We start from the raw sequence: 26368 nt of genomic DNA, 5'->3' as shown, positions 1-26368 counted from the left end.
AATTTAAATTGAATTAATTAATAAAAATTCATTGAATTAATATAAATCTGGAATTGAAAGCTAGTCTCCGTAATGGTACCATGAAACTATCATTGATTGTCGTAAATACCCATCTGGTTCACTAATGCCCTTTAGGGAAGGAAGTCTGCTGTCCTTACCCAGTCTGGCCTACATGTGACTCCAGACCCACAGCAATGTGGTTTACTCTTAACTGCCCTTTGAAATGGCCGAACAAGCCACTCAGTTGTAAAGTGGAAATAGGGATGGCCAGCGATGCCCACATCCCATGAAAGAACTTTTTAAAATGGGCAAGGAACTAGTAGATCACCAGTCCCATCTCCCTGAGGACCCTCGGGTAGAATATCATCCAAACCAGCTGTCTTGTCTACTTTAAGGTTCCTAATGTTATCTAAAACAATATGTAATCCCATTTAATTATTTTAACAGTTTTATTGTAAACAACATAATAAAACTCTGACAGTGATGCATCATCTTCAAGAGTAAAGACCAATGTAAACTGCTCGTTCAGTATTTCTGCTATATCTTGAGTCCTTTGTAACTTGTCTTTGAACATCCTTCAATGGCCCAGTGCAGTCTTTGATAGCTCTTTGACTCTTCACAACCTGAAAAAGCTTTGCCAATAATAGAACAATTGTCTACGTTCTTTTCCATTAACCATTTAGCTGGCAGATCTTGGTTTTCTTTTGTATGATATTACTATAACTTCTTTGTATCTTTGTATATATCTTTTTTTTGTTGAGTATTATACAACTTTAGTCTGTAGAAATACTTTTGTTTAAATCTTATTTGTATTTGTACATGACCAGGCAGCTACCTTGGCTGTTTTTTTACCAAACTCCTTTCCTTCCACTTTAGGCACATAATTGTCTTCTATATTTTTATTTTGTTCCGAGAAACATTCCATTTATATTCTACATTCAGGTCATCACCACCCAATTAACCTATGGGGTTAACCAATTAACATGTTCCAAATCTTCTGTCGTTCTGAAATCTGAAATTACTTGTTGATTTTCCGTACCTTTAGTTCTACCCATTGAAACCTCATAATGTTGTTGTTTATTCCAGCACCTGCCCTCGTGAATTCTCTTCAACAACCACTTTGCTGCCTCTTTCTCTTCAAAAGCCTTCTAAAACTCTAACCCTTTGACTGCTTTTTGTATTCCTTTAATTTCTTAAGTTCCTGCTCAATATTCATTTCTCCCCCTTGTAAAGTGTTCAAAGACATTTATAAGTTGTTAAATATTTCACTATCAATTATAATGTCTTGATTTTCTGTAAGTATTATATTTTTGATGCAGTATGATTTGAACTATGTTGCCGTTCAGTGGACAGTCAAGGTTAATTATATGTATTTTGCTGATCAGGTGGCCTAGCAAAGTGCTAGTTTTGACAGATTATTCATACTAACTGGAAGACTTAAGTAGGAAAAAATGCAAAGAGGATTTGTGATGAAGGCTTGCTTTTGTTATTCTTTGCCTACAAAGTAATCCTCTGAAGTGTAAAGAATTTAGGAATGGATGCGTACAACATTTGATCTTATCCATGTCACACCAATTATTTTAACTTTTTTTTTTGCAATACCAGTTGCTTAATATTTTCTGGCTGATTCAGCTTTACACTGCTTCAGTGTCATTGATAGGATAATTGCAGTTGGGATTAATGATATGCTAAATAAATCTGCACAAGTGTTAGCCAACTGTCTCATATATATATATTCACATTGCATTCCATATGTCAGGCTCCTGAAACTTTCTGATGCTTTTTGCAGAACTGAATGTTATAATTACAAATATTGATCACCTGTGGCATTTTTTATTCATGGAATGTGGGTGTCGCTGGCAAGGCCAACATTTATTGCCCATCTCCAACTGCCCTTGAATAGGTGGTGGTGAGCCAAGCCTTGAACTGCTGCAGTCTGTGTGGTGTAGGTACATCCACAGAGCTGTTTGGTAGGGATTTCCAGGATTTTGACCAAGCAATGATGAAGGAACGGCACAGTGGCGCAGTGGTTATCACCGCAGCCTCACAGCTCCAGCGACCCGGGTTCAATTCTGGGTACTGCCTGTGTAGAGTTTGCAAGTTCTCCCTGTGTCTGCGTGGGTTTCCTCCGGGTGCTCCGGTTTCCTCCCACATGCCAAAGACTTGCAGGTTGATAGGTAAATTGGCCATTATAAATTACCCCTAGGATAGGTAGGTGGTAGGGGAATATAGGGACTGGTGGGGATGTGGTAGGAATATGGAATTAGTATAGGATTAGTATAAATGGGTGGTTGATGGTCGGCACAGACTTGGTGGGCCGAAGGGCCTGTTTCAGTGCTGTATCTCTAAAAAAAAAAATATTTCCAGGTCAGGATAGTGTGTGACTTGGAGGAGATGGTGTTCCCATGTGCCTGCTGCCCTTGTTCTTCTAGAGGGTAGAGGTCACAGATTTGGAATATGCTGGTGAAAATGCCTTGGCGAGTTACCGCAGTGTATCTTGCCAATGGTACACACTGCAGTCACGATGCGCCAGTGGCGGAGGAAGTTAATGCATAAGGTGGTGGAAGGGATGCCAATTAAACAGTCTGCTTTGTCCGGAATGGGGTGCCGATCAAGCAGGCTGCTTTGCCCTGGGTGTTGTTGGAGCTGCGTTCATCTAGGCAAATGGAGAGTATTCCATCACACTCCTGACTTGTGCCTTTTGGTTGGTGAACAGGCTTTGGAATTCAAGTGGTGAATTAACTTGCCACAGAACACCCAACCTCTGTCTTGCTCTTGTAGCCATGGTATTTATATGGCTGGTCCAGTTAAGTTTCTGATCAATGGTGGTCTCCAGGAAGTTGATGGTGGGGGATTGAGCAATGCTAATGCTGCTAAATATCAAGGGGAGGTGGATTTTTTTTATTTGTTTCATGGGATGTGGGTGTCGCTGGCCAGGCCAGCATTTATTGCCCATCCCTAATTGCCCATGAGAAGGTGGTGGTGACCCGCCTTCTTGAACCGCTGTTGTCCATGTGGGGTAGGTACACGCACAGTGGTACTAGGAAGGGAGTTCCAGGATTTTGACCCAGCGACACTGAAGGAATGGTGATATAGTTCCTAGTCAGGATGGTGTGTAGCTTGGAGGTGAACTTGCAGGTGGTGGTGTTCCCATGCATCTGCTGCCCTTGTCCTTCTAGGTGGTAGAGGTCGCGGGTTTGGAAGGTGCTATCTGAGTAGCCTTGGTGAGTTGCTGCAGTGCATCTTGTAGATGTTACACACTTCTGCCATTGTGCGTCGGTGGTGGAGGGAGTGAATGTTCGTGCCAATCAAGCGGGTTGCTTTGTCTTGGATGGTGTCGAGCTTCTTGAGTGTTTTTGGAACTGCACCCATCCAGGCAAGTGGAGAGTATTCCATCACACTCCTGACTTGTGCCTTGTAGATAGTGGACAGGCTTTGGGGAGTCACTTGCCGCAGGATTCCGAGCTTCTGATCTGCTCTTGTAGCCACAGTATTTATATGACTATTCCAGTTCAGCTTTTTGTCAATGGTAACCCCCAGGATGTTGATAGTGGGGGATTCAACGATCATAATGCCATGGAATGTCAAGGGGAGATGGTTAGATTCTCTCTTGTTTGAGATGGGCATTGCGTGGCACTTGTGTGGTGCGAATGTTACTTGCCACTTATCAGCCCAAGCCTGGATATTGTCCAGGTCTTGCTGCATTTCTGCTTCAGTACCTGAGGAGTCGCAAATGGTGCTGAACATTGTACAATCATCAGCAAACATTCCCACTTCTGACCATATGATGGAGAAAAGGTCATTGATGAAGCAGCTGAAGATGGTTGGGCCTTGAACACTGCCCTGAGGACCTCCTACAGCGATATCCTGGGACTGAGATGATTGTCTTCCAACACCACAACCTCTATGCTAGGTCTGACTCAAACCAGTGGAGAGCTTTCCCCCGATTCCCATTGACTTCAGTTTTACTAGGCTTCTTGATGCCTGTCAGGCAAACCCCACCCGCCAAGACTGAGCCACACAGTATTTCGTCACATGAACCTTAAAATGTAAAAAATTGCAGTTTTTGATTGGAAGGACATTTGCATAATACACAACAATGTGGAAACAAAGGGAGTCATTCCCTGTTTCTGCAATACACAGATGTGGTCAAACCAGTTCTTGTCACATGTCTAGCTGGCTGGAGCTTTTGGATTTGAACTTCCAACAAAGGATGTTGAAGAGACTGTTCCATGTAAGGAGCTAGTCAAATAACTAACCTGAGCACACTGGGAGCTTTTTGAATTTGAACTCCCAAACAAAGGGATTTGAGGTCACACAAAGCCGTGTGCTCATGGAGTAAAGACCTTCTCCTGGACTGAGAACATCTCCTCTCCTGTCTGCCTGCCTTCATCTCTTCCCATGGAACTGAATCTTGTGAAAGCACATGAAAATCAAAGAGAGAAGGGTTTGCCACGTGAATAAAGTTTTAAGAAGATTACTGGGCTCCAACAAATTGCAAGACCATATCTTCAATCAAGGACTACAGCGAGCTCGAGAAACAGTAACAAGTAACAAGTCCTCCTTATCTTTTCTTCTGTTCTTTTCTATTCCCATCTGCATGTTTATATCGTGTGAGCATGCTAGCTTGAGCGTGTCATATATCTGTAGGCATGAACCGTATTAGAGTTTAAGGTTTTAATAAATTTCTCTTTCTGCTTTAAACCAAAGGAAGCCTGTGTGTCTCAGTTATTTGCCTGATAATTGGAAACTGTGAACAAGGATTCACAAAAAAGGGAAGTTTAAAACACAGTGTGTTTAAAATTAAACTCTGTTACAATAAGACCAGGTGAAGACTGCAAGAGACCCCTAGACACATTGCTCACCTGGTCGCAACAATGCCAAACTTGGTCAAATGCTGCCTTTGATGTCATGGACTGTTACTCTCACCTCACCTCACCTCTGGAATTCAGCTCTTTTATCCACGTGTGGACCACAGCTGTGATGTGATCTGGAGCCAAGTGAGCAGATTATTCGTGAGTAGGTGCTGCATATTAGTACTGTTGACGACACCTTCCATCACTTTGAGGATGATTGAGAGTAGAATGATGTAGCTGCTTGAATCCATCCCTGCGTTTTGTGGACAGGTCATATTTGAGCAATTTCTACTTTGTTGATAAATGTCAGTGTTGTAGCTGTACTGCAACAGCTTGGCTAGAGGCGTGGGGCTAGTGTAGAGCACAAGTCTTCAGCACTACAGCCAGGATACAGTCGGAGCCCATGGCAAAGAACAAAGAACAGTACAGCACAGGAACAGGCCATTCGGCCCTCCAAGCCTGCGCCGATCTTGATGCCTGCCTAAACTAAAACCTTCTGCACTTCCGGGGCCCATATCCCTCTATTCCCTTCCTATTCATGTATTTGTCAAGATGCCTCTTAAACATCGCTATCGTACCTGCTTCCACCACCTCCCCCGGCAGCAAGTTCCAGGCACTCACCACCCTCTGTGTAAAGAACTTGCCTCGCACATCCCCTCTAAACTTTGCCCCTCGCACCTTAAACCTATGCCCCCTGGTAACTGACTCTTCCACCCTGGGAAAAAGCTTCTGACTATCCACTCTGTCAATGCCGCTCATAAATTTGTAAACCTCTATCATGTCGCCCTTCCACCTCTGTCGTTCCAGTGAAAACAATCCGAGTTTATCCAACCTCTCCTCATAGCTAATGCCCTCCAGACCAGGCAACATCCTGGTAAACCTCTTCTGTACCCTCTCCAAAGCCTCCACGTCCTTCTGGTAGTGTGGCGACCAGAATTGCACGCAATATTCTAAGTGTGGCCTAACTAAAGTTCTGTACAGCTGCAGCATGACTTGCCAATTTTTAAACTCTATGCCCCGACTGATGAAGGCAAGCATGCTGTATGCCTTCTTGACTACCTTATCCACCTGCGTTGCCACTTTCAGTGACCTGTGGACCTGTACGCCCAGATCTCTCTGCCTGTCAATACTCCTAAGGGTTCTGCCATTTACTGTATACTTCCCACCTGCATTAGACCTTCCAAAATGCATTACCTCACATTTGTCCGGATTAAATTCCATCTGCCATTTCTCCGCCCAAGACTCCAACCGATCTATCTCCTGCTGTATCCTCTGACAATCCTCATCACTATTCGCAACTCCAACAACCTTTGTGTCATCCGCAATCATTTATATATAATACAAAGGACAAAGGTCCCAGCACTGATCCGTGCGGAGCACCACTAGTCACATCCCTCCATTCAGAAAAGCACCCTTCCACTGCTACCCTCTGTCTTCTATGACCGAGCCAGTTCTGTATCCATTTTGCCAGCTCACCTCTGATCCCGTGTGACTTCACCTTTTGTACCAGTCTGCCATGAGGGACTTTGTCAAAGGCTTTACTGAAGTCCATATAGATAACATCCACTGCCCTTCCTTCATCAATCATCTTTGTCACTTCCTCAAAAAACTCAATCAAATTAGTGAGACACGACCTCCCCTTCACAAAACCATACTGCCTCTCGCTAATAAGTTCGTTTGTTTCCAAATGGGAGTAAATCCTGTCCCGAAGAATTCTCTCTAATAATTTCCCTACCACTGATGTAAGCCTCACCGGCCTATAATTTCCTGGATTATCCTTGCTACCCTTCTTAAACAAAGGAACAACATTGGCTATTCTCCAGTCCTCTGGGACCTCACCTGTAGCCAATGAGGATGCAAAGATTTCTGTCAAGGCCCCAGCAATTTCTTCCCTTGCCTCCCTCAGTATTCTGGGGTGGATCCCATCAGGCCCTGGGGACTTATCTACTTTAATGCTTTGCAAGACACCCAACACCACCTCCTTTTTGATAATGAGATGACTGAGACTATCTACACTCCCTTCCCTGGGCTCATCATCCACCAAGTCCTTCTCTTTGGTGAATACTGATGCAAAGTACTCATTTAGTACCTCGCCCATTTCCTCTGGCTCCACACATAGATTCCCTTCTCTGTCCTTGAGTGGGCCAACCATTTCCCTCGTTACCCTCTTGCTCTTTATATACGTATAAAAAGCTTTGGGATTTTCCTTAATCCTGTTTGCCAATGACTTTTCATGACCCCTTTTAGCCCTCCTGACTCCTTGCTTAAGTTCCTTCCTACTGTCTTTATATTCCTCAAGGGATTCGTCTGTTCCTAGCCTTCCAGCCCTTACGAATGCTTCCTTTTTCTTTTTGACTAGGCTCACAATATCCCACATTATCCAAGGTTCCCGAAACTTGCCAAACTTATCCTTCTTCCTCACAGGAACATGCTGGTCCTGGATTCTAATCAACTGACGTTTGAAAGACACCCACATGTCAGATGTTGATTTACCCTCAAACAGCCGCCCCCAATCTAAATTCTTCAGTTCCTGGGGGAAGTTAAAATCACCCACCACTACAACCCTGTTACCTTTACATCTTTCCAAAATCTGTCTACGTATCTGCTCCTCTACCTCCCGCTGGCTGTTGGGAGGCCTGTAGAAAACCCCCAAACATCGTGACTGCATCCTTCCTATTCCTGAGCTCCACCCATATTGCCTCGCTGCATGACCCCTCCGAGGTGTCCTCCCGCAGTACAGCTGTGATATTCTCCTTAACAAGTAATGCAACTCCCCCACCTCTTTTACATCCCGCCTGAAGCTTCTAAATCCTGGAACATTTAGCTGCCAATCCTGGTCTTCCCTCAACCAAGTCTCTGTAATAGCAACAACATCATAGTTCCAAGTACTAATCCAAGCTCTAAGTTCATCAGGCTTACCTGTTATACTTCTCACATTGAAACAAATGCACTTCAGACCACCAGTCCCGCTGTGCTCCGCAAGATCTTCCTGCCTGCTCTTCCTCTTAGTCTTACTGGCCTTATTTACTAGTTGCCCCTCATTTATTTCACTTGCTGTCCTACTGCTCTGGTTCCCACCCCCCTGCCGCACTAGTTTATACCCTCCCGAGTGATGCTCGCAAACCTTGCAGCCAGGATATTTGTGCCCCTCCAGTTGAGATGCAACCCGTCCTTGTACAGGTCCCATCTGTCCCTGAAGAGATCCTTATGGTCCAGATATCTGAAACCCTCCCTTCTACATGAGCTGTTCTGCCACGTGTTTAGTTGCACTATCTTCCTATTTCTAGCCTCACTGGCACGTGGCACAGGGAGTAATCCCGAGATTACAACCCTGGAGGTCCTGTCTTTTAACTTTCTACCTAACTCCCTGAACTCCCCCTGCAGGACCTCGTCACTCTTCCTGCCTATGTCATTGTTACCAATGTGTACCACAACCTCTGGCTGTTCACCCTCCCCCTTCAGAATGCCCCCTGTCCGTTCAGAGACATCCTTGACCCTGGCACCAGGGAGGCAACATACCATCCTGGAGTCTCTTTCACGTCCACAGAAGCACCTATCTGTGCCCCTGACTATCGAGTCCCCTATAACTATTGCTCTTCTGCACTTTGTCCCTCCCTGCTGAACAACAGTGCTAGCCATGGTGCCACTGCTCTGGCTGCTGCTGTTTTCCCCTGATAGGCCATCCCCCCCAACAGTATCCAAAACGGTATACTTGTTAGAGAGGGGGATAGCCACAGGGGATTCCTGCACTGACTGCCTGCCCCTTCTAGCGGTCACCCATCTATCTGCCTGCACCTTGGGTGTAACCACTTCTCTAAAGCTCCTGTCTATGACACTTTCTGCCACCTGCATGCTCATAAGTGCATCCAGTTGCCGCTCCAACCGATCCATGCGGTCTGTGAGGAGCTGCAACTGGGTACACTTCCTGCAGATGTAGTCGTCCGGAACGCTGGAAGCGTCATAGACCTCCCACATCTCACAGGTGAAGCACTTCACCCCTCTAACTGACATTACTAGCACTAATTAATAAATTAATTTAAAATCAATAAATACTTATTAAATCCTTACTAAATTGTTGTAATTAACTATATGGTCCCTAGTGCTAGATTCCTGCTGTAAATATTAAATGTTAACTTAATACAGTAATCTCCTCCCTCTGGTTTCGTTACTTTACTTATTAATTAGTTAATTAGGGTTTTAATCAATTTTTATCAATGTTTTATTTTCAAATTCAGTAAAAAAAAATCCCTACCAGCCAATCAGGTCACAGCTTTCCTGTGACGTCACTTTCAGCTTTTTTACCAGAGGTAAGTTTTTTATACTTACCGTTCTGGAACTCCGCCCTCCGAGTCTTCTCCCATTCAGCTGTGCTCTTTGGAAGCTCTCGGCTCCCCTCACTCTGAGGACAGGTAGGAAATGAAAGGAGCTCCTCGCTCCCTCCTTACCGAACTTCCTCAGTTACCAAACTTCCACTGTAGCACTCTAATGCAACCCAAGTCAGCACTCCAGTGCAAATGGCCTTTGCTATATCCAATGCACTCAGCCATTTCTTGTTTTCACATGGGGTGAATCGAATGGCTGAAGACAGGTATTAGTGACGGTGATGACCGCAGGAGGAGGCCAAGATGGATCATCCACTTGGCACTTCTGGCTGAAGATGGTTTCAAGTGCTTAAGCCTTGTCCTTTGCACTCGCGTGTTGAACTCCACCATGATTGAGGATGGCGATATTCATGGATCCTGCTTCTCCTCTTAGTGATCTAATTGTCCACCACGATTCACAACTGGATGTGAAAGGACTATGGAACTTTGATCTGATTTGTTGGCCATGGGATCATTTAGCTCTGTCGCTTGCTGCTTCTGCTCATTAACATACATGCAGTCCTGTATTGTAACTTCACCAAATTGTTACCTCATTTTTAGATACGCCTGGCAGACAGGAAAGGAGATGTTCTCAGTCCCAGGAGAACGTCTTTGCTCCTCACATTGCTCTTCTGCATTTCTCATTAAACCAGGGTTGATCCCATGGCTTGAGGTAATGGTAGAGTGAGGAACATGCAGCACCATTGTGTCACAGATTGTTGTGGAATGCAATTCTGCTGCTGCTGATGGCCTACAGCACCTTTTGGATGCCTAGCTTTCATCAGCTGGAGATCATTTAGAGTGGTGGTAGTGCCACCCAAGATGATGGGGGGTTTCCTCAGTGTGAAGATGGGACTTTGTCTCCCGAAGGACTGAGCAGTGATCACTCCTACCAGTACTGTCATGGTTAGATGCATCAACGACAGGTCGATCCATCATGTTAGTTCTCTCACCACCTGCTGCAGACCCAGTCTGGTAGCTTAAGAACTTGGCCAGCTCTGTCAGTAATGGTACTACTGATCCATTGGATGGACATTGAAGTCCCCCATCCAGAGAACATTTTGTGCCCTTGCTACCTTTAGTGCTTCTTTCAAACAGTGTTCCAACATGGAGGATGCTGATTCATCAGCTGCAGGTGATAATCAGCAGGAAGTTTACTTGCCCACGTTTGACCTGATGTCGTGGACATCATGGGGTCCGGAATCAATTTTGAGGACTCCTCGAGCCAGTTGCTCCCAATGTACACCACTCTGTGCTGCCACCTCTGGTGGGTCTATCCTGCCGGTGGAACAGGACATTCCCAGGTGGTGGAGTCTGTGACGTTGGCTGAAAGGTACAATATTGAGAGTGTGACTATGTCAGGCTGTTGCTTGAGTGCCGGCTGGTTCGTCTGATTTTATTCTTATTAGACTTTTTCATAGTGTTGTGATACAACTGAATAGCTTGCTAGGCTATTTCAGAGGGCTGTTAAGAGCCAACCATATTGCTGTGGGTCTAGAGTCACATATAGGCCAGACCGGGTAAGGATGGCAGCTTTTGTTCCCTAAAGGGCATTAGTAAACCAGATAGGTTTTTATGACAATCCAGTAATTTCATGGTCACCATTTTTTAATCCTAGATTTGTTGAATTAACTGAATTTGAAGTTCCCTTGTCATGCTGGGATTTGAACTTATGTCTCTGGATCATTAGTCCAGACCTCTGGATTAGTAGACCAATATTTATTTATTTAAGTGACCAGGAATAGAAATAAAAGTTTGTATTACAATGCTGTTCATTGTAGAACCATAGAAAAATTACAGCACTGAAGGAGGCCATTCAGCACATCGTGTCAGCGCGGCCAAAAAATCTAATCGCCCAATCTAATCACACTTTCCAGCACCTGGTCCATAACCTTGCAGGTTACAGCACTTCGGGTGCATGTCCAAGTCCCTTTTAAATGAGTTGAGGATTTCTGCCTCCACCACCGCTCCTGGCGGTGAATTCCAGACACCCACCACCCTCTGGGTGAAAAAGTCTTTCCTCATGTCCCCTCTAATCCTTCTACCGCTCACCTTAAATATGTGCCGTCTGGTAACTGACCTCTATGCCAGGGAAAGCAGGTCCTTCCTTTCTATCTAGACCCCTTATAATTTTGTACACCTCGATTAAGTCACCCCTCAGCCTCCTCTGTTCCAATGGAAACAACCTTAGCGGATCCAATCTTTCCTCATAGCTGCTACTTTCAAGCCCTGGTAACATTCTTGTAAATCTCCTCTGTACTCTGTCCAGAGCAATTATGTCCTTCCTGTAATGTGGTGACCAGAACAGTACGCAGTATTCCAGCTGTGGCCTAACCAACATTTTATACAGTTCCAGCATTACATCCCTGCTTTTGTATACTATATCTCGGCAAATAAAAGAAAACGTTCCATATGCCTTCTTCACCACTATCTACATGCACTCCAAGGTCTCTCACTTCTTCTACCCCTCTCAATATCCTCTCATTTTTTGTGTATTCCTCGCTTTGTTTGCTGTCCCCAAATGCATGACCTCACACTTCTCTCGATTGAATTCCATTTGCCACTTTGCCGCCCACTCAACCAAACCATTGATATCTTTCTGGAGTCTACATCTATCCTCTTCACTATCAACTACACAGCCAATTTTTGTGTCATCAGCAAATTTCCCAATCATGCCTCCCACATTTAAGTCCAAATCATTAATATATACCACAAACAGCAAGGGTCCCAGCACTGAGCCCTGTGGAACACCACTGGAAACCGCTTTCCGTTCTCAAAAACATTGTGTTTAGATTAATTGTAGCATACCATATTTATAACTATGTAATTAATGTTTGTTGAAAGAAAAATGGAAGACTTGCATTTATTATAAAGCACTTTTCACAATGACTGGGCGTCTCAAAGCGCTTTACAGCCGATTAAGTACTTTTGAAGTGTTGTCACTGTTATAATGTAGGAAGCATTGGGAATGTTTTGGAAATGTTGGAGGAGAGTTTCTCCCTGTTGAGAGCATAATCTTGAGAAAGCTTATTCTTGAGACTCCATAAGTTGCATTACATAGAATTAATAGCACAGAGACAGGCCGTTTGGCCCAACTGGTCTGTGCCGTTGTTTATGCTCCACAGAAGCTTCCTTCCACCCTATTTCTTTCTCCCTCATGTGAGCAGATCTAAAGTATATGGGATGAGAAAGAACTCGTTTCTCACAATCGTTTCAAAGTTTTTGTGAATAGCTAACTCTTAGCAAATCATGTTGACCTCTACTGTCTTTTCTCATTTTCACAGCCTCTGCCTTTCGTCAGTTCTTGACCTTTCTCCCTGTACTTAATTGTTGCAGCTCTGACTCTCAGACTCCACAGCCTCCCCCATTTTCCTTCTTGGTTTTCCAGATTTCTCGCTCACCCCTCTCAATTCTTTAAGCCCTACAATCTTTCAATTGCTTTCATCTTTCCAAACTTTTCCCAGCATCTCAGTGACAGTTTCTCAGTGTTATTCATATGCTACTTCCCAGGTTTATACAAAGGGCAATTTGTTCTTGAATTACCAATGCAGATTCAGTGCAGGGCTTTATGATCTGAGAGTTACATAATGCTACCTGCAACCTATTGTATTTGATTGAAAAAGTTGACAATATAATTTATAAAACTGACCAGATTATTAGCAGGCTGGGAGAGCCGCGTTAGTGGAATTGTATTGCTTCTTTAACTTTCAGTTTGCTTTTTCTAGATGTACCTCTACTTCCTATGTGGCTTTCAAGCCTTTCACAGTATTTGGCATTATCAAAGGCATTTGATCATATGAAAATTCTTTTTTGGCATAAATTTTGAAAGGAAACCTGTATTGTAATCCTTATCAGGTTACTGCTGGAACAGAAACTCACAAGTTTACTTTCTTTTCGAGATGTAAGGTTATGGATGTGTGAATGTAAATAGGATAGCAGTAGGTACCCACAGATTATTGTGTTACTTTTCATATAATTCCTCCTTAGAACTATGATGGTTTCAAATTCCATATCCTTATGTTGCTTTTTTCTAAATGTCAATGACTCTGGTATACAAATGGATCATGAGAACAGATTTGGCCCTAATTACATGAAGGTGTCATCTTACAATCAATTTGCTGTGAATACTATATCAGCATCAAATTTTGTAATGCAATATCATGAACTGGTTTATTAAATAACAAATCACAAAACATCATTGCTGGAATGGGTTTGTGTACATATATATGCAATAAATTTTCATTGGTGGAAATGGAACACTTACACTAATTGGTGCAAATCTGCAATTTACCAATGTAATTTGACCTACATATAATGAATCAGTGCCGAATGATTAAAGCACCAATTAAAGCTATTATTTGGGGCACATAAAAGATCAGTTTAGCTTATTATTTTCTGTTTTAAAATCCTTGTTCTCCACATGTCCTAGAAATTATAATTTAAATACTATAAGTGGACAATGATGTAATTACATTTGTGAGCTCAGCAGTGTCTTTTCCGAGTGAAGTGTTCACTAATGCTTTGTAGCAGCTGAGATAGAAAAGGAGGAACTGGAGGATGAGAGGTTCTTTCCAGTGGACATAATCTTTTTTTGGACCAGTTGGTAGATTCAGTCTGGCATTTGTGCCAAGAAAAGTATAAGCCAGGAGCCTCCATCCTGGCTCCTCAATCAATATCATAAACTACTCACTGCTATTTTTGATAGTCAGAAATTCCAGTTGGGGTTTCTGAAAGTTCAGTTTCTGAAAAGTGAACAGTGGTGGATAGGCTTTTCCAGATTCTACCAAATTTCCAAGGGGTATTTCTCAGGACAGTCAAAGAAAGCGCAAACCGAGAATATTTTGAATGACAAGTGCAAAGGAAAAACCTCTCTGTAGCAGCTTTGTCAGGCCAGGAAGGCTTGATGTTTACCTTCCATAAATTTATAATTATCATGCATAGAGTGAGTGGATTAAAATGAGTTGGTTGGCCCCCCCCCCACATTTGTACAGCCTGCCCTCACTCTTTGTGTATACGCACACATGAAAAATGGCAAGTATCTCTCGCACTCTTGGATGGAGAACAGGAGAGAAAAATATAACATGAATGCTTTTTTTCCAATTATATATTCCTTGTCTTTTGATTTTTCTTTTTCTCTTTGTGACAGGTAACTAGAGAAAGTGGTCCTCCTCACATGAAGAGCTTTGTCACCCGTGTTGCAGTTGGAGAGTTTACAGCAGAAGGAGAAGGAAACAGTAAAAAACTTTCCAAAAAACGAGCAGCAATAACTGTCCTCCAAGAACTGAAGAAACTTCCTTCTCTTCCAGTGATAGAGAAACCTAAAACTCATTATAAAAAGCGACCCAAATCTATATTGAAGGTTAGTGTATCATTGATGCAGCAAATTATGTTTTTGTTGAAATGGAGGACACTATTTTTAAATGTAAGAGTAAACTTACCTTTATTTCTTTCAATGTTTTCTTCTGTGTGGTTTAGGGACTGAGGTGAATATTAAAATATTGAAGGAAGTATTTGATGGTCTTTGCGCATTTCCTGTCAGTTTTTTCTATTATGAGTTCATCTGTCCACACTTATAAAGGAACCTGCCTATTACAAAGATGCGATGCTAGTAATTGCGCTCTCCTGGTTGTGGTGGTATTGTAGTCTCATAGTTTTGTGTCTCTCAGCTCCTTAGTCTTTACAACAGAGAAATGCTGATGCTCCAGCCAACTCTGTTTCTCAAATTCCAGTAAGTTTGCCCACTTAAATACAAATTGTGTAGAATAACATATATGGAATTACAACACGGATACCAGCCATTTGGCTCAAACTGGCCTTGTTGATGTTTATCCTCCACATGAGCAGTAGTCCTAAGCCCATGTGCACTTTAGCGACCTATTTAACCTATTCTTAAAAGTTGACATGGTCTTAGTTTCAATTGTTAACTCAGGTGGTGCATTCCACAGCCTCACAACGTTATGTGTAAAAAGGTTTCTCTTACTCTGTGTCCTAAATTTCTTATATTTAATCTTTCATCTGTATCCCCTCCTTCTAGACGTCTCAGTCGCTGAAGACAGTCTGTGTCTTTCTACTCTGTCCTATCCCTTCATAATCTTAAACATCTCTATCAAATCACCTGGTAATCTCATCTGTTGTAATGAAAGCAGATCCATATTAATAAATATAAAATCAAAGTATTGAAAAATAAAGCACAATCTATCATTTTAAAAGGTGAACTGAATTACATCTGTGCGCCCTGATTCAATTATTCCCCATGCTTTAGCCCTACTTCACTGGAAGACTGCACTGATCTTGACACTTTGGGCAGAATTTTATCCAACCAGCAGGAATGGGATTGGAGGTGTGGGGGCCGAAAAATTGGGAAGGGATGCGCTCGCCCATAAACCTGCCGCATGACATAGGTGCCAGATTTTGTCAGCGGCGGAAAAGATCCAAGGCATCACTGCCGCTACGACATGGCAGGACTGCAATTTGAATTGCTGAGCAGGTACTTAATATGCATTTGCATGGACCTCACTCCAACTTTATGAAGGGTTTTGAATTTAATCAATGGCGCACGAGGATCACGTGCCTTCTGATCCCCAAGTGGTTAAAGGTGGTGTTACTGAGGTGAGACCTCAGTGCTACACATGGAAAGCAGCCATGAGGAGTGTTGGGTGAATGCAGGAAGGGAAACAGGATGGTGTGGTGCCCATTACCCAACAGCGGTGCAGCCCTCCTGGCAAGGGTGGGTACAGAGGGGTTGCAGCCCTCATGGCAAGAGTGGGCTTCATCTCGGGTGGTGGGCTATCTGCAAGGATGGGCGCTCGGGGGCATTAGCCCATGATCAGAGGGGAGTAACAAGAAGGAGGTTCCAAAGGCAAGGTCCTCTCTCCAGGGACAGCACATGAGAGGGGGAGCAACCAGCTCTCATGGGTCCCGTGCACCCAGTCCGTCTCTGCATAGCAGAGACTCAGAGGGAAGCAGGGCCAGGTGACGGCTGGACAAGCTGGTGAAGATTGACGAGGGGAGCCAAGAAGGACCTATCCCCCCGCTGAGTATGTACTGGATCCGTCTCAACTACCTCCAGATGTCCAAGCGGCAATGTCAACAAAGACTGAGGCTCTCCAGGGAGGTTGTCACCGACTTACTCACCATGCTGCAGGACGAGCTGCGACCCATGGGCTTTGGTGAACATCCAATGCTTGTGGATCTGAAGATCACCAGGCACTCAACTTTTAGGCCCCTGGCTCTTTTCAAGCATCCACTGAGGACATGTGTGGGATGTCCCAGGCAGCAGCCCATCGCTGCATCAAGGAGGTGACCAATGCCTTGTTCAAGAGGACCAGCAACTACATGTGGTACTGGATCGACCCTGACAGTCAGGCCGAAAGGTGGCATCACTGGATTCCCCCGGGTGCAAGCTGTCATCAGTTGCACAATGCGATAGGATTAATTGGTAACCTCATCGTGAAGGTGCCTCCGAGGCAGCAGCGATCATAATATGATTGAATTTTACATTGTTTGAGGGAGCTAGGAGTGGATCTAAGACTAGTATTTTAAACTTAAATAAGGGCAATTATGAGGGCATGAAAGCAGAGCTAGCTAAAGTGAACTGGCAAAGTAGGTTAAGGGACAGGGGACTGCTGGGTAAGTAAAAACCTATATATTTGGGCAGTTTAAAATAACTTACCTTTTGTTACAGCAGCTTTTTTGGAAGCAGAGATAGTGCGAGCGAGTTATCAGCTGGGAAGGTCAGTTTCAGCTTAAAGTAAATTACCTTTTGTTTCGGTGGACCAGGGGACTGCTGAGTAAGTAAAAACCTATATATTTGGGCAGTTTAAAATAACTTGCCTTTTGTTGCAGCAGCTTTTTCGGAAGCAGAGATAGTGCGAGCGAGTTATCAGCTGGGAAGGTCAGTTTCAGCTTAAAGTAAATTACCTTTTGTTTCGGCGGACCAGGGGACTGCTGGGTAAGTAAAAACCTATATATTTGGGCAGTGGCTGAACCCGAGACACTACACGTGTAGTGTCTCCCACCCGCCCTCCTCCTCTAACCAAAATAAAAGGACTCTGGTGTGTTGATAAGGTAAGCTTTTTTATTTCTTCTGTATCGTGTGATTGGTTAAAAATTTACTTTCTTTCTTTACTTTCTTTTTTGATTTATCTATTAATTGGTTATTTGAAAAAGACCATAGCAGAGAAGTATCAGAAAGTATTTAACTCATAAATTTATATAAAGTAATAAAGTAATTAACTAAGTAGAGATGGCTGGGCAGGTGATATGCTGCAGATGTATGATGTGGGAGCTGGCTGACCCCATTGTGAACAGTAGGGACCACATCTGCAGCAAGTGTTGGTTGCTGGAAGAACTCCGGCTCAGAGTTGATGATCTGGAATCTGAGCTTCAAACACTGCGGCACATCCGGGAGGGGGAGAGTTACCTGGACGTTTTGTTTCAGGAGGCAGTCACACCTGGTAGATTAAGTAATTCAAATTCAGTTAGTGATCAGGGACAACAGGGTGTGATTGCAAGTGAGGCAGGTAGGGGGATCCTGAGTTCAGGAGTGGAGGAGCCTCAGCCTTTGACCTTATCCAACAGGTACGAGATACTTGCTCCCTGTGTGGATGAGGAAAAGGGCTGCGGGGAGGATGAGCCAACTGACCATGGCACCATGGTGCAGAAGGCCATTCAAGAGGGGGGAGCAAAAAAACAAGTGGTAGTTTTAGGGGATTCTATAATTAGGGGGATAGATAGTATCCTTTGCAAGCTGGATCGGGAGTCCCGCATGGTGTGTTGCCTGCCCGGTGCCAGGGTGCAGGACATCTCTGACCGGCTTGAAAGGATATTGGAGCGGGAGGGGGAGGATCCAGTTGTTGTGGTCCACGTTGGGACTAACAACATAGGCAAGGCTAGGATGAAGGACCTGTTTGGGGATTATAAAGCACTAGGAACGAAATTAAGGAACAGGTCCTCGAGGGTCATAATCTCCGGATTACTGCCCGAGCCACATGCAAATTGGCTTAGGGATAAGAATATTAGGGAAGTAAACACGTGGCTAAGGGAGTGGTGTGGGAAAGAGGCATTCCATTTCATGGGGCATTGGCATCAGTTTTGGAACCGGGGGGATCTGTACCGATGGGACGGTCTCCACCTGAACCGATTTGGAACCAGTGTTCTAGCGAAACGGATAAATTGGGTGGTCTCTAGGACTTTAAACTAGTGACTCGGGGGGAAGGGAAAGGGAAAACGACAGGGAGTATGATGGTAAATAAAAAGGTAAGCAGCAGGTTAACATGTGTGCAGGAGGGTTTAAGTTCAAGGCAGACTATGAAAGAAGCAGAAAGGAAGGATAACTCAGGAGTTATTATTAGAGATGTTGGAAATCATGAGGGTAAGAAAGCTAGCATAAAGGCACTTTACCTGAATGCTCATAGCATTCGTAACAAGGTTGATGAGTTAACGGCACAAATCATCGCGAATGAATATGATTTGGTAGCCATTACGGAGACATGGTTACAGGTTGGTCACGACTGGGAGTTAAATTTCCAGGGGTACCAGACTATTCGGAAGGACAGACAGGAAGGTAAGGGAGGTGGTGTAGCTCTGATATTCAAGGACGACATCAGGGCGGTGCTGAGAGATGATATAGGTTCTATGGAGAATGAGGTTGAATCCATTTGGGTGGAAATTAGAAACTCTTAAGAAGAAAAAGTCATTGATAGGCGTAGTCTATAGGCCACCAAATAATAACATCACATTGGGGCGGGCAATAAACAAAGAAATAACTAATGCCTGTAAGAATGGTACAGCAATTATCATGGGGGATTTTAATCTACATGTAGACTGAACCAGCTCAGTCAGGGTAGCCTTGAGGAGGAGTTCGTTGAGTGTATCCGTGATAGTTTTCTTGAACAGTATGTAATGGAACCGACGAGGGAGCAAGCTATCCTCGATCTAGTCCTGTGTAATGAGACAGGAATAATTAATGACCTCATAGTTAGGGATCCTCTTGGAAGGAGTGATCACAATATGGTTGAATTTAGAATACAGATGGAGAGTGTGAAGATAAAATCCAATACCAGGGTCCTGCGCTTGAACAAGGGGGACTACAATAGAATGAGGGAGGACTTGGCTAAAGTAAACTGGAAACAAAGATTTTATGGTGGGACAGTTGACGAGCAGTGGAGGACTTTCAAAGCAATTTTTCAAAGTGTTCAGCAAAAGTATATTCCAGTGAAAAGGAAGGACTGGAAGAAAAGGGGTAATCTGCCATGGGTGTCCAAGGAAATAAGGGAGGCTATCAAATTGAAAGAGAAGGCATACAAAGTGGCCAAAAACAGCATGAAACTAGAAGATTGGGAAAACTTTAAAGGTCAACAGAAAGCCACCAAAAGAGCTAGAAAGAAAAGTAAGATAGAACATGAGAAAAAACTAGCACAGAATATAAAGACAGATAGCAAAAGTTTCTATAAATATATAAAATGAAAAAGAGTGGCTAAAGTAAACGTTGGTCCTTTAGAGGATGAGAAGGGGAATTTAGTTATGGGATATGATGAAATGGCTGAGGCATTGAACAGGTATTTTGTATCGGTCTTCACAGTGGAGGACATTAATAACATGCCAGTAATTGACAAAGAGACGAACGTAGGTGAGGACCTGGAAACAATCATTATTACGGAAGAGGTAGTGTTGGGCAAGGTAATGGAGCTAAGGATTGATAAGTCTCCTGGCCCTGATGGAATGCATCCCAGGGTACTAAAAGAGATGGCGGGAGAAATAGCAGGTGCATTGGCGGTAATTTTCCAAAATTCGCTGGACTCTGGGGTAGTCCCAGCAGATTGGAAAACAGCAGATGTGACGCCACTGTTTAAAAAGGGAGGTAGACAAAAGATGGGGAATTATAGACCGGTTAGCTTAACCTCTGTAGTGGGGAAGATGCTTGAGTCTGTTATCAAGGAAGAAATAGCAGGGCATCTCGATAGAAATTGTCCCGTTGGGCAGACGCAGCTTGGGTTCATGAAGGGCAGGTCATGCTTGACAAATCTTTTGGAATTCTATGATGACATTACGAGCAAGGTGGACAATGGGGACCCAGTGGATGTGGTGTACCTAGATTTCCAAAAGGCCCTCGACAAGGTGCCGCACAAGAGGCTGCTGCATAAGATAAGGATGCATGGCGTTAGGGGTAAAGTATTCACATGGATGGAGGATTGGTTGACTAACAGGAAGCAGAGAGTGGGGATAAATGAGTGCTATTCTGGTTGGCAATCAGTCACTAGTGGTGTGCCTCAGGGATCGGTGTTGGGACCGCAATCATTTACAATTTCTATAGATGATTTGGAGTTGGGGACCACGTGTAGGGTGTCAAAGTTTGCAGATAACACTAAGATGAGTGGCAGAGCAAAGTGTGCAGATGACTGTGAAACTTTGCAGAGAAACATAGATACATTGAGTGAGTGGGCAAAGGTCTGGCAGATGGAATACAATGTTAATAAATGTGAAGTCATTCATTTCGGTAGGAGTAACAGTAAAAAGGATTATTACTTGAATGGTAAAAAGTTGCAGCATGCTGCTATGCAGAGGGACCTGGGTGTCCTTGTGCATGAATCGCAGAAGGTTGGTCTGCAGGTACAGCAAGTAATTAGGAAGGCAAATGGAATTTTGTCCTTCATTGCTAAAGGGATTGAGTTTAAAAGCAGAGAGGTTATGTTGCAGCTGTATAAGGTACTGGTGAGGCCACACCTGGAGTACTGTGTGCAGTTTTGGTCTCCTTACTTGAGAAAGGATGTACTGGCACTGGAGAGGGTGCAGAGGAGGTTCACTAAGTTGATTCCGGAGTTGAGGGGGTTGGCTTATGAGGAGAGACCAAGTAGATTGGAATTATATTCATTGGAATTCAGAAGAATGAGGGGGGATCTTATAGAAACATATAAAATTATGAAGGGAATAGATAAGATACAAGTAGAGAGGATGTTTCCACTGGCAGGTGAAGCTAGGACAAGAGGGCATAGCCTCAAGATTAGAGGGAGCAGATTTAGGACTGAATTAAGAAGAAACTTCTTCACCCAGAGGGTTGTTGATCTATGGAATTCCTTGCCCAGTGAGGTAGTTGACGCTTCTTCAGTAAACGTTTTTAAAGCTAAGGCAGAGTCAACATGGTTTTGTGAAAGGGAAATCATGTTTAACCAATTTATTGGAGTTCTTTGAAGAGGTAACATGTGCTGTGGATAAAGGGGAACTGATGGATGTATTGTACTTAGATTTCCAGAAGGCATTTGATAAAGTGCCACATCAAAGGTTATTGTGGAAAATAAAAGCTCATGGTGTAGGGGGTAACATATTGGCATGGATAGAAGATTGGCTAGCTAACAGGAAACAGAGAGTCGGCATAAATGGGTCGTTTTCTGGTCGGCAAGATGTAACGAGTGGTGTGCCACAGGGATCAGTGGTGGGGCCTCAACTTTTTCCAATTTACATAAATGACTTAGTTGAAGGGACCGAAGGTATGGTTGCTAAATTTGCCGATGAGACAAAGATAGGTAGGAAAGTAACTTGTGAAGAGGACATAAGGGGGCTACAAAGGGATAGGTTGAGTGAGTGGGCAAAGACCTGGCAAATGGAGTATAATGTGGGAAAGTGAGAAATTGTCCACTTTGGCAGGAAGAATAAAAAAAAATATTATCTAAATGGTGAGAGATTGCAGAGCTCTGAGATGCAGAGGGATCTGGGTGTCCTAGTGCATGAATTGCAAATGGTTGGTACGGGGAATTGAATACAAAAGTAGGGAGGTTATGTTTCAGTTATCCAGGGCATTGATGAGACCACATCTGGAGTACTGTGTACAGTACTGGTCTTCTTATTTGAGGAAGAATGTAGATGTGTTGGAAGCAGTTCAGAGAAGGTTTACTAGACTCATAGCTGGAATGGGCGTATTATCTTATGAGGAAAGTTGGACAGGCTAGGCTTGTATCCGCTGGAGTTTAGAAGAGTAAGAGGCGACTGAAACATATAAGATCCTGAGTGGTTTTGACAGGGTGGATGTGGAAAGGATGTTTCTTCTTGTGGGAGAATCTAGAACTAGGGGTCACTGTTTAAAAATAAGGGGTCGCCCATTTAAGACAGAGATGAGGAGAAATTTTTTCTCTCGGGAAGGGTCGTGAGTCTTTGGAATTCTCTTCCTCATAAGCAGTGGAAGCAGAGTCTTTGAATATTTTTAAAGCAGAGGCAAATAGATTCTTAATAAGCAAGGGGGTGAAAGGTTATCGGGGGTAGGTGGAAATGTGGAGTTGTGGTTACAATCAGATCAGCCATGATCTTCTTGAATGACGGAGCAGGCTCGAGGGCCGATTGGCCTGCTCCTAATCCTAATTCGTATGTTTGTATGTATGTTCGTACATATGTTCATCTGCACACATGTGGCCATCAAGGCTCCCAGGGAGCAGCCAGTGGCTTTCGCCAACAGGACGGCTTCCATTGCATCAAGGTACAACTGGTTTGTGATCACCAAAAGTGATTCCTGCAGGTGTGTGTCCCCTTCCCAGAATCAGCCTCAATGCCTACATATTTCGACAGTCCCAGGTGCCACAGCTTTTCCGTCCCCAGCTCACCTGCAGGGATGGATTCTCAGGGACAAGGGTTACCCATTGAAGACATGGCTACTGAGGCCTGTGAGGAACGTTCATACTGCTGTATAGGAGACTGTAACAGGTTCCCGCTCCCGTTTCCCCCCTAACTGATGGCTCTTGGCTTTAGGATTTTTATAAAGGACAAATTGCACAGACACAGGGTTGGGCTGAACCACAAACTTGTTTATTAAAACCCTCCTAACACCCTGATACAAAGACCTCTAAGCTAATTTAAAGGACACCACACAACACCTTGATTGGTTAGTCCGGTTTAAATCCCTCCACAATTTAACCTCAGCTTCCACCCAAACACACGACTCATAAGATAAACCTTTTTCGACAAAAACCACAAGCAAAACCCCACGTTTCTGCCCCAAACCCACTCAATTCAAACCCAACCCTTCCCAGGATTTGGTTGTTAACACTTAAAATTGCTTTAAACTCTCAGCCCCAAATACCCCTTGAATTTGGCTGATAACGTACAATCCTGCATGTGATTGGTCCTTCCGGTGAGAATTTGTAGGTCCATGAGCCAAGTTGACCATTCCTGACCCACCTTCTTGACTACAGTGCCAAACTCTTCAATCTTGTCCTTTTTATGATGATCCTTATCAAAATATAAACATATCTCCTGAAGCCATCCTGCCGGATGGTCAGCGCTTAGCACCTTTTAATCCCTTTCTTCTGTTACCTGCCTGGTCCAGCCAGATCTACTCAGTGCTGATGTTATTTCCATGACTAAGAACAATGAACTCCACCAAGGTGAGGTATTCCAAGCTCCAGAGCTGATATACATGAAAAGGTTTCTCTCCCGTCTTGACAGGAGTGAATGCTGTGGTCTGGGGCCGGTTAGTTGTAACAATGGCCTCTCCAATTATTTAATTAGGTTACATGATGGCAGTTATCCTGTGTCATTGTTATGATAATGTCCCAAATTGCAGTTCTTTAACAGTATCTGTTCTATTGTGATGTTGAAATGTTTGAAATTGACCCCTTGGAATGCAGCCTGCCTCTGTGTGTTTTGTGTTGAGGTGTGGCTTTTATTCACAGTACTAGTGTCCGTGGGGGTTGGGGCTTTTCCCCATATTTCATCAAGTCCAGTTTTAAAGTCCAGTTGTGGGGGGAGAAGGATTTCCTATCCCACAGACGTACAACACCTGCCACGGGTCCACCTGAGTGACCATTGAGCAGGCCATTGGGCTGCTGAAGATGAGACTCTGGTACCTCGATCGATCCGGTGGAGCCCTGTGGTATGTCCCAGCGAGAATCTCACGTATCATGGTGGTCTGCTTTGCTGTGCATAAGCTAGTACTGCAGGCAATAGACTTGGTATCTCTTCAATAGATTTTCCCATGACTTGTTTAACTATGGTGGCTATTGTAGAGGTTACAGGATGGGAGGGTAACTAGTCTGAACTAGAATCTGGGCCCAAACTAGTCAAAAGCATGAGGTGATAGCCAAAGTTCAAATTTTTGCATTCCGTACACCATCAAAACATTCTATGTTAGCAATCTGTCAAGGTTGTAATTATGCTGAAGTTTTTACTTTTCATTTTTCTTTTCATCCAACGAGGAGGACGTGAAGGAGAATGGCAAGCAGGTAGCGCGGGATCATGAAACCCTTGCACCAGAGACAAGATTCACTGAGAGATGCGCAAGGGAGGCTTAGGACAGTCTCATACATACCCAGTTTCCGCTACTATGATGGCCTCTCAAAGTGAACTCAATAAAGACTCACCTCACTGTATTCCATGTGCCACCTCTTTCCAATTGCACCCCTGTGCCTTGTGCCCAGGCTCTCTTTGCTGAGAAGGTGACCATTCACAGCCTGCTCCTGTACTAGTAGCCCATTGAAGGAACAAAGATGAAAGTGGCATCTGACAGGGCAGCAGGGAAAGCATGAGAGATTCTCTGCAATGAAGGTGACCTCTGTTTATTTAAACATTCACAATAACCAGTAACGAGACCAAGTTGCACATGTAGCTGCTCTTCTTCACTCCCCTCCATGAGCTTCTACGAAGTGCTTCCCCTCCGCTGGCTGCTGAGGTGGAGGCAAGCTACTGAACGCGCTGCCCCATGGCCTGGGATGACTTTGCGGGGGTGTTCTCTGGCTGCCTGAGGCCTGGAGGGCCCAGGCTGGGTCAGGGGTTTCTGCACAGGTGCAGGAGCCTCCTCAATCACTACAGCTGCTGGAGCTGGGGTCACTGGCGGAGGGGCTGAGGAGCCACTGTCCACACTCAAAGCACCCTGAGGGATGCCCCAGATGTGGAGGTCAGTCTCTCCTCCTCCCTTTCAAGGGTCATTTGAACCTTCCTGCTGACCATAGAATGATGAGCACCTGGAGAAGACGCTAAGTGCCTCGTACCCCTCTTGCTGTGCCACTGCTGTGTTGTGCTCATTGCCAAGTTAATGATGTGCAGGTCTGCGCACATCTCCGATATCTGGCTCTTCAGGAGGGTCACCAACCTCTCAACGGAGGAAGTCATGCGTTCGTATGCCTGAGACATGGCAACACTCATGGCATGGATGGACTCTTCCATCGACCGCTCATGGCCACGCATTCCTCTCGCAGTTCTACCAGATGTTCCCTTACCTCTCTTTGCAACTCCAGCATGTTCTGTGCTGCCGATACCAGAGGCTCATCATCAGCTGGGGGTTCATCATGCATCAGGACTCCCACAGTCCTCCGACTATCAGTGGCCTAGGCTGTCACAGCCTCTGTCAATTGCTCCAGTGCATGTGTGGTGCTCTCACCCGCTTGTGACCCTGCATCTAAGCCCGAGTGCATACCCACCGCTGGTGGAGTGTGCAGGGGAATGATGTGACGGTGCACCCTCTGAGGATTCTTCCTCCTCATCCTCAGAGGACAATAGGATTCTGGTGGCGCCAGAAGATGATCTTCCCTCTGAGGTGCCACGACCTGTGTGAGAAAACACAAACATTTAGGGGTTCTGCTGCATAGATTGCCCATACCAATCAAGCATGATGTGGTTCTCCAGAAGGGAGATGGTAATCATAAGAACACAATGCCTCACTCTCTTGGGTGGATGGCCACCCATGGAGTCTAGTAGTTCCAGGACCTCCTTCTCTGCTAGGGTCAGTTCTCAGATGTTTTCTCCTGCAAGCAGAAAGAGAGACACTGTTAGTCTTCCCACAGAGACCAGCAGGACACTTGTTCTGGTGGCAGCCCTTTGGCCCTGATGGTAGCTCCTGAATGCCTCCTCCTTGCATCCATTGTCTGGGGACGTGCAAGGGGCAAGCTAGGACAGAAGGAGATGCAGCCGTGGATCTGACATGATCTGCTGTTGCCTCAGCCCCTTGCCACCCCCTTTGCAGGCACTCCCTTACCATGCCACACTCCCTCCCACATGGCCAAAAGAGCTGAACTCCAGAGGTGAGGCGAGAGTGACTGTCATTGACATCGATGTAGCATTTGATCGAGTATGGCATCAAGGAGCCCTAGCAAATCTGGAGTCAATGGGAATCAGGGGGAAAACTCTCCACTGTTTGCAGTCATACCTAGCACAAAGGAAGATGTTTGTGGT

At 44.5% G+C, this 26368-nt stretch overlaps 1 protein-coding gene across 8 annotated transcripts in view; it reads left to right on the top strand.

Moving 5' to 3' along the window:
- Positions 1-26368, top strand: part of stau2 (staufen double-stranded RNA binding protein 2) — a 545941-nt gene that overhangs the window by 308467 nt on the left and 211106 nt on the right. For all 8 annotated transcript variants that reach the window (XM_068032038.1, XM_068032036.1, XM_068032040.1 and 5 more), the window contains one exon: positions 14364-14576. In XM_068032038.1, the coding sequence (XP_067888139.1) occupies positions 14364-14576 (213 nt within the window). The remainder of the gene's footprint in view (positions 1-14363; positions 14577-26368) is intronic.

The sequence above is a fragment of the Heterodontus francisci genome, chromosome 5, assembly GCF_036365525.1.
Source record: "Heterodontus francisci isolate sHetFra1 chromosome 5, sHetFra1.hap1, whole genome shotgun sequence".
Lineage (NCBI taxonomy): Eukaryota > Metazoa > Chordata > Chondrichthyes > Heterodontiformes > Heterodontidae > Heterodontus > Heterodontus francisci.
Note: the sequence above shows the minus strand (reverse complement) of the source record. Positions and strands in the feature narration are given on the sequence as shown.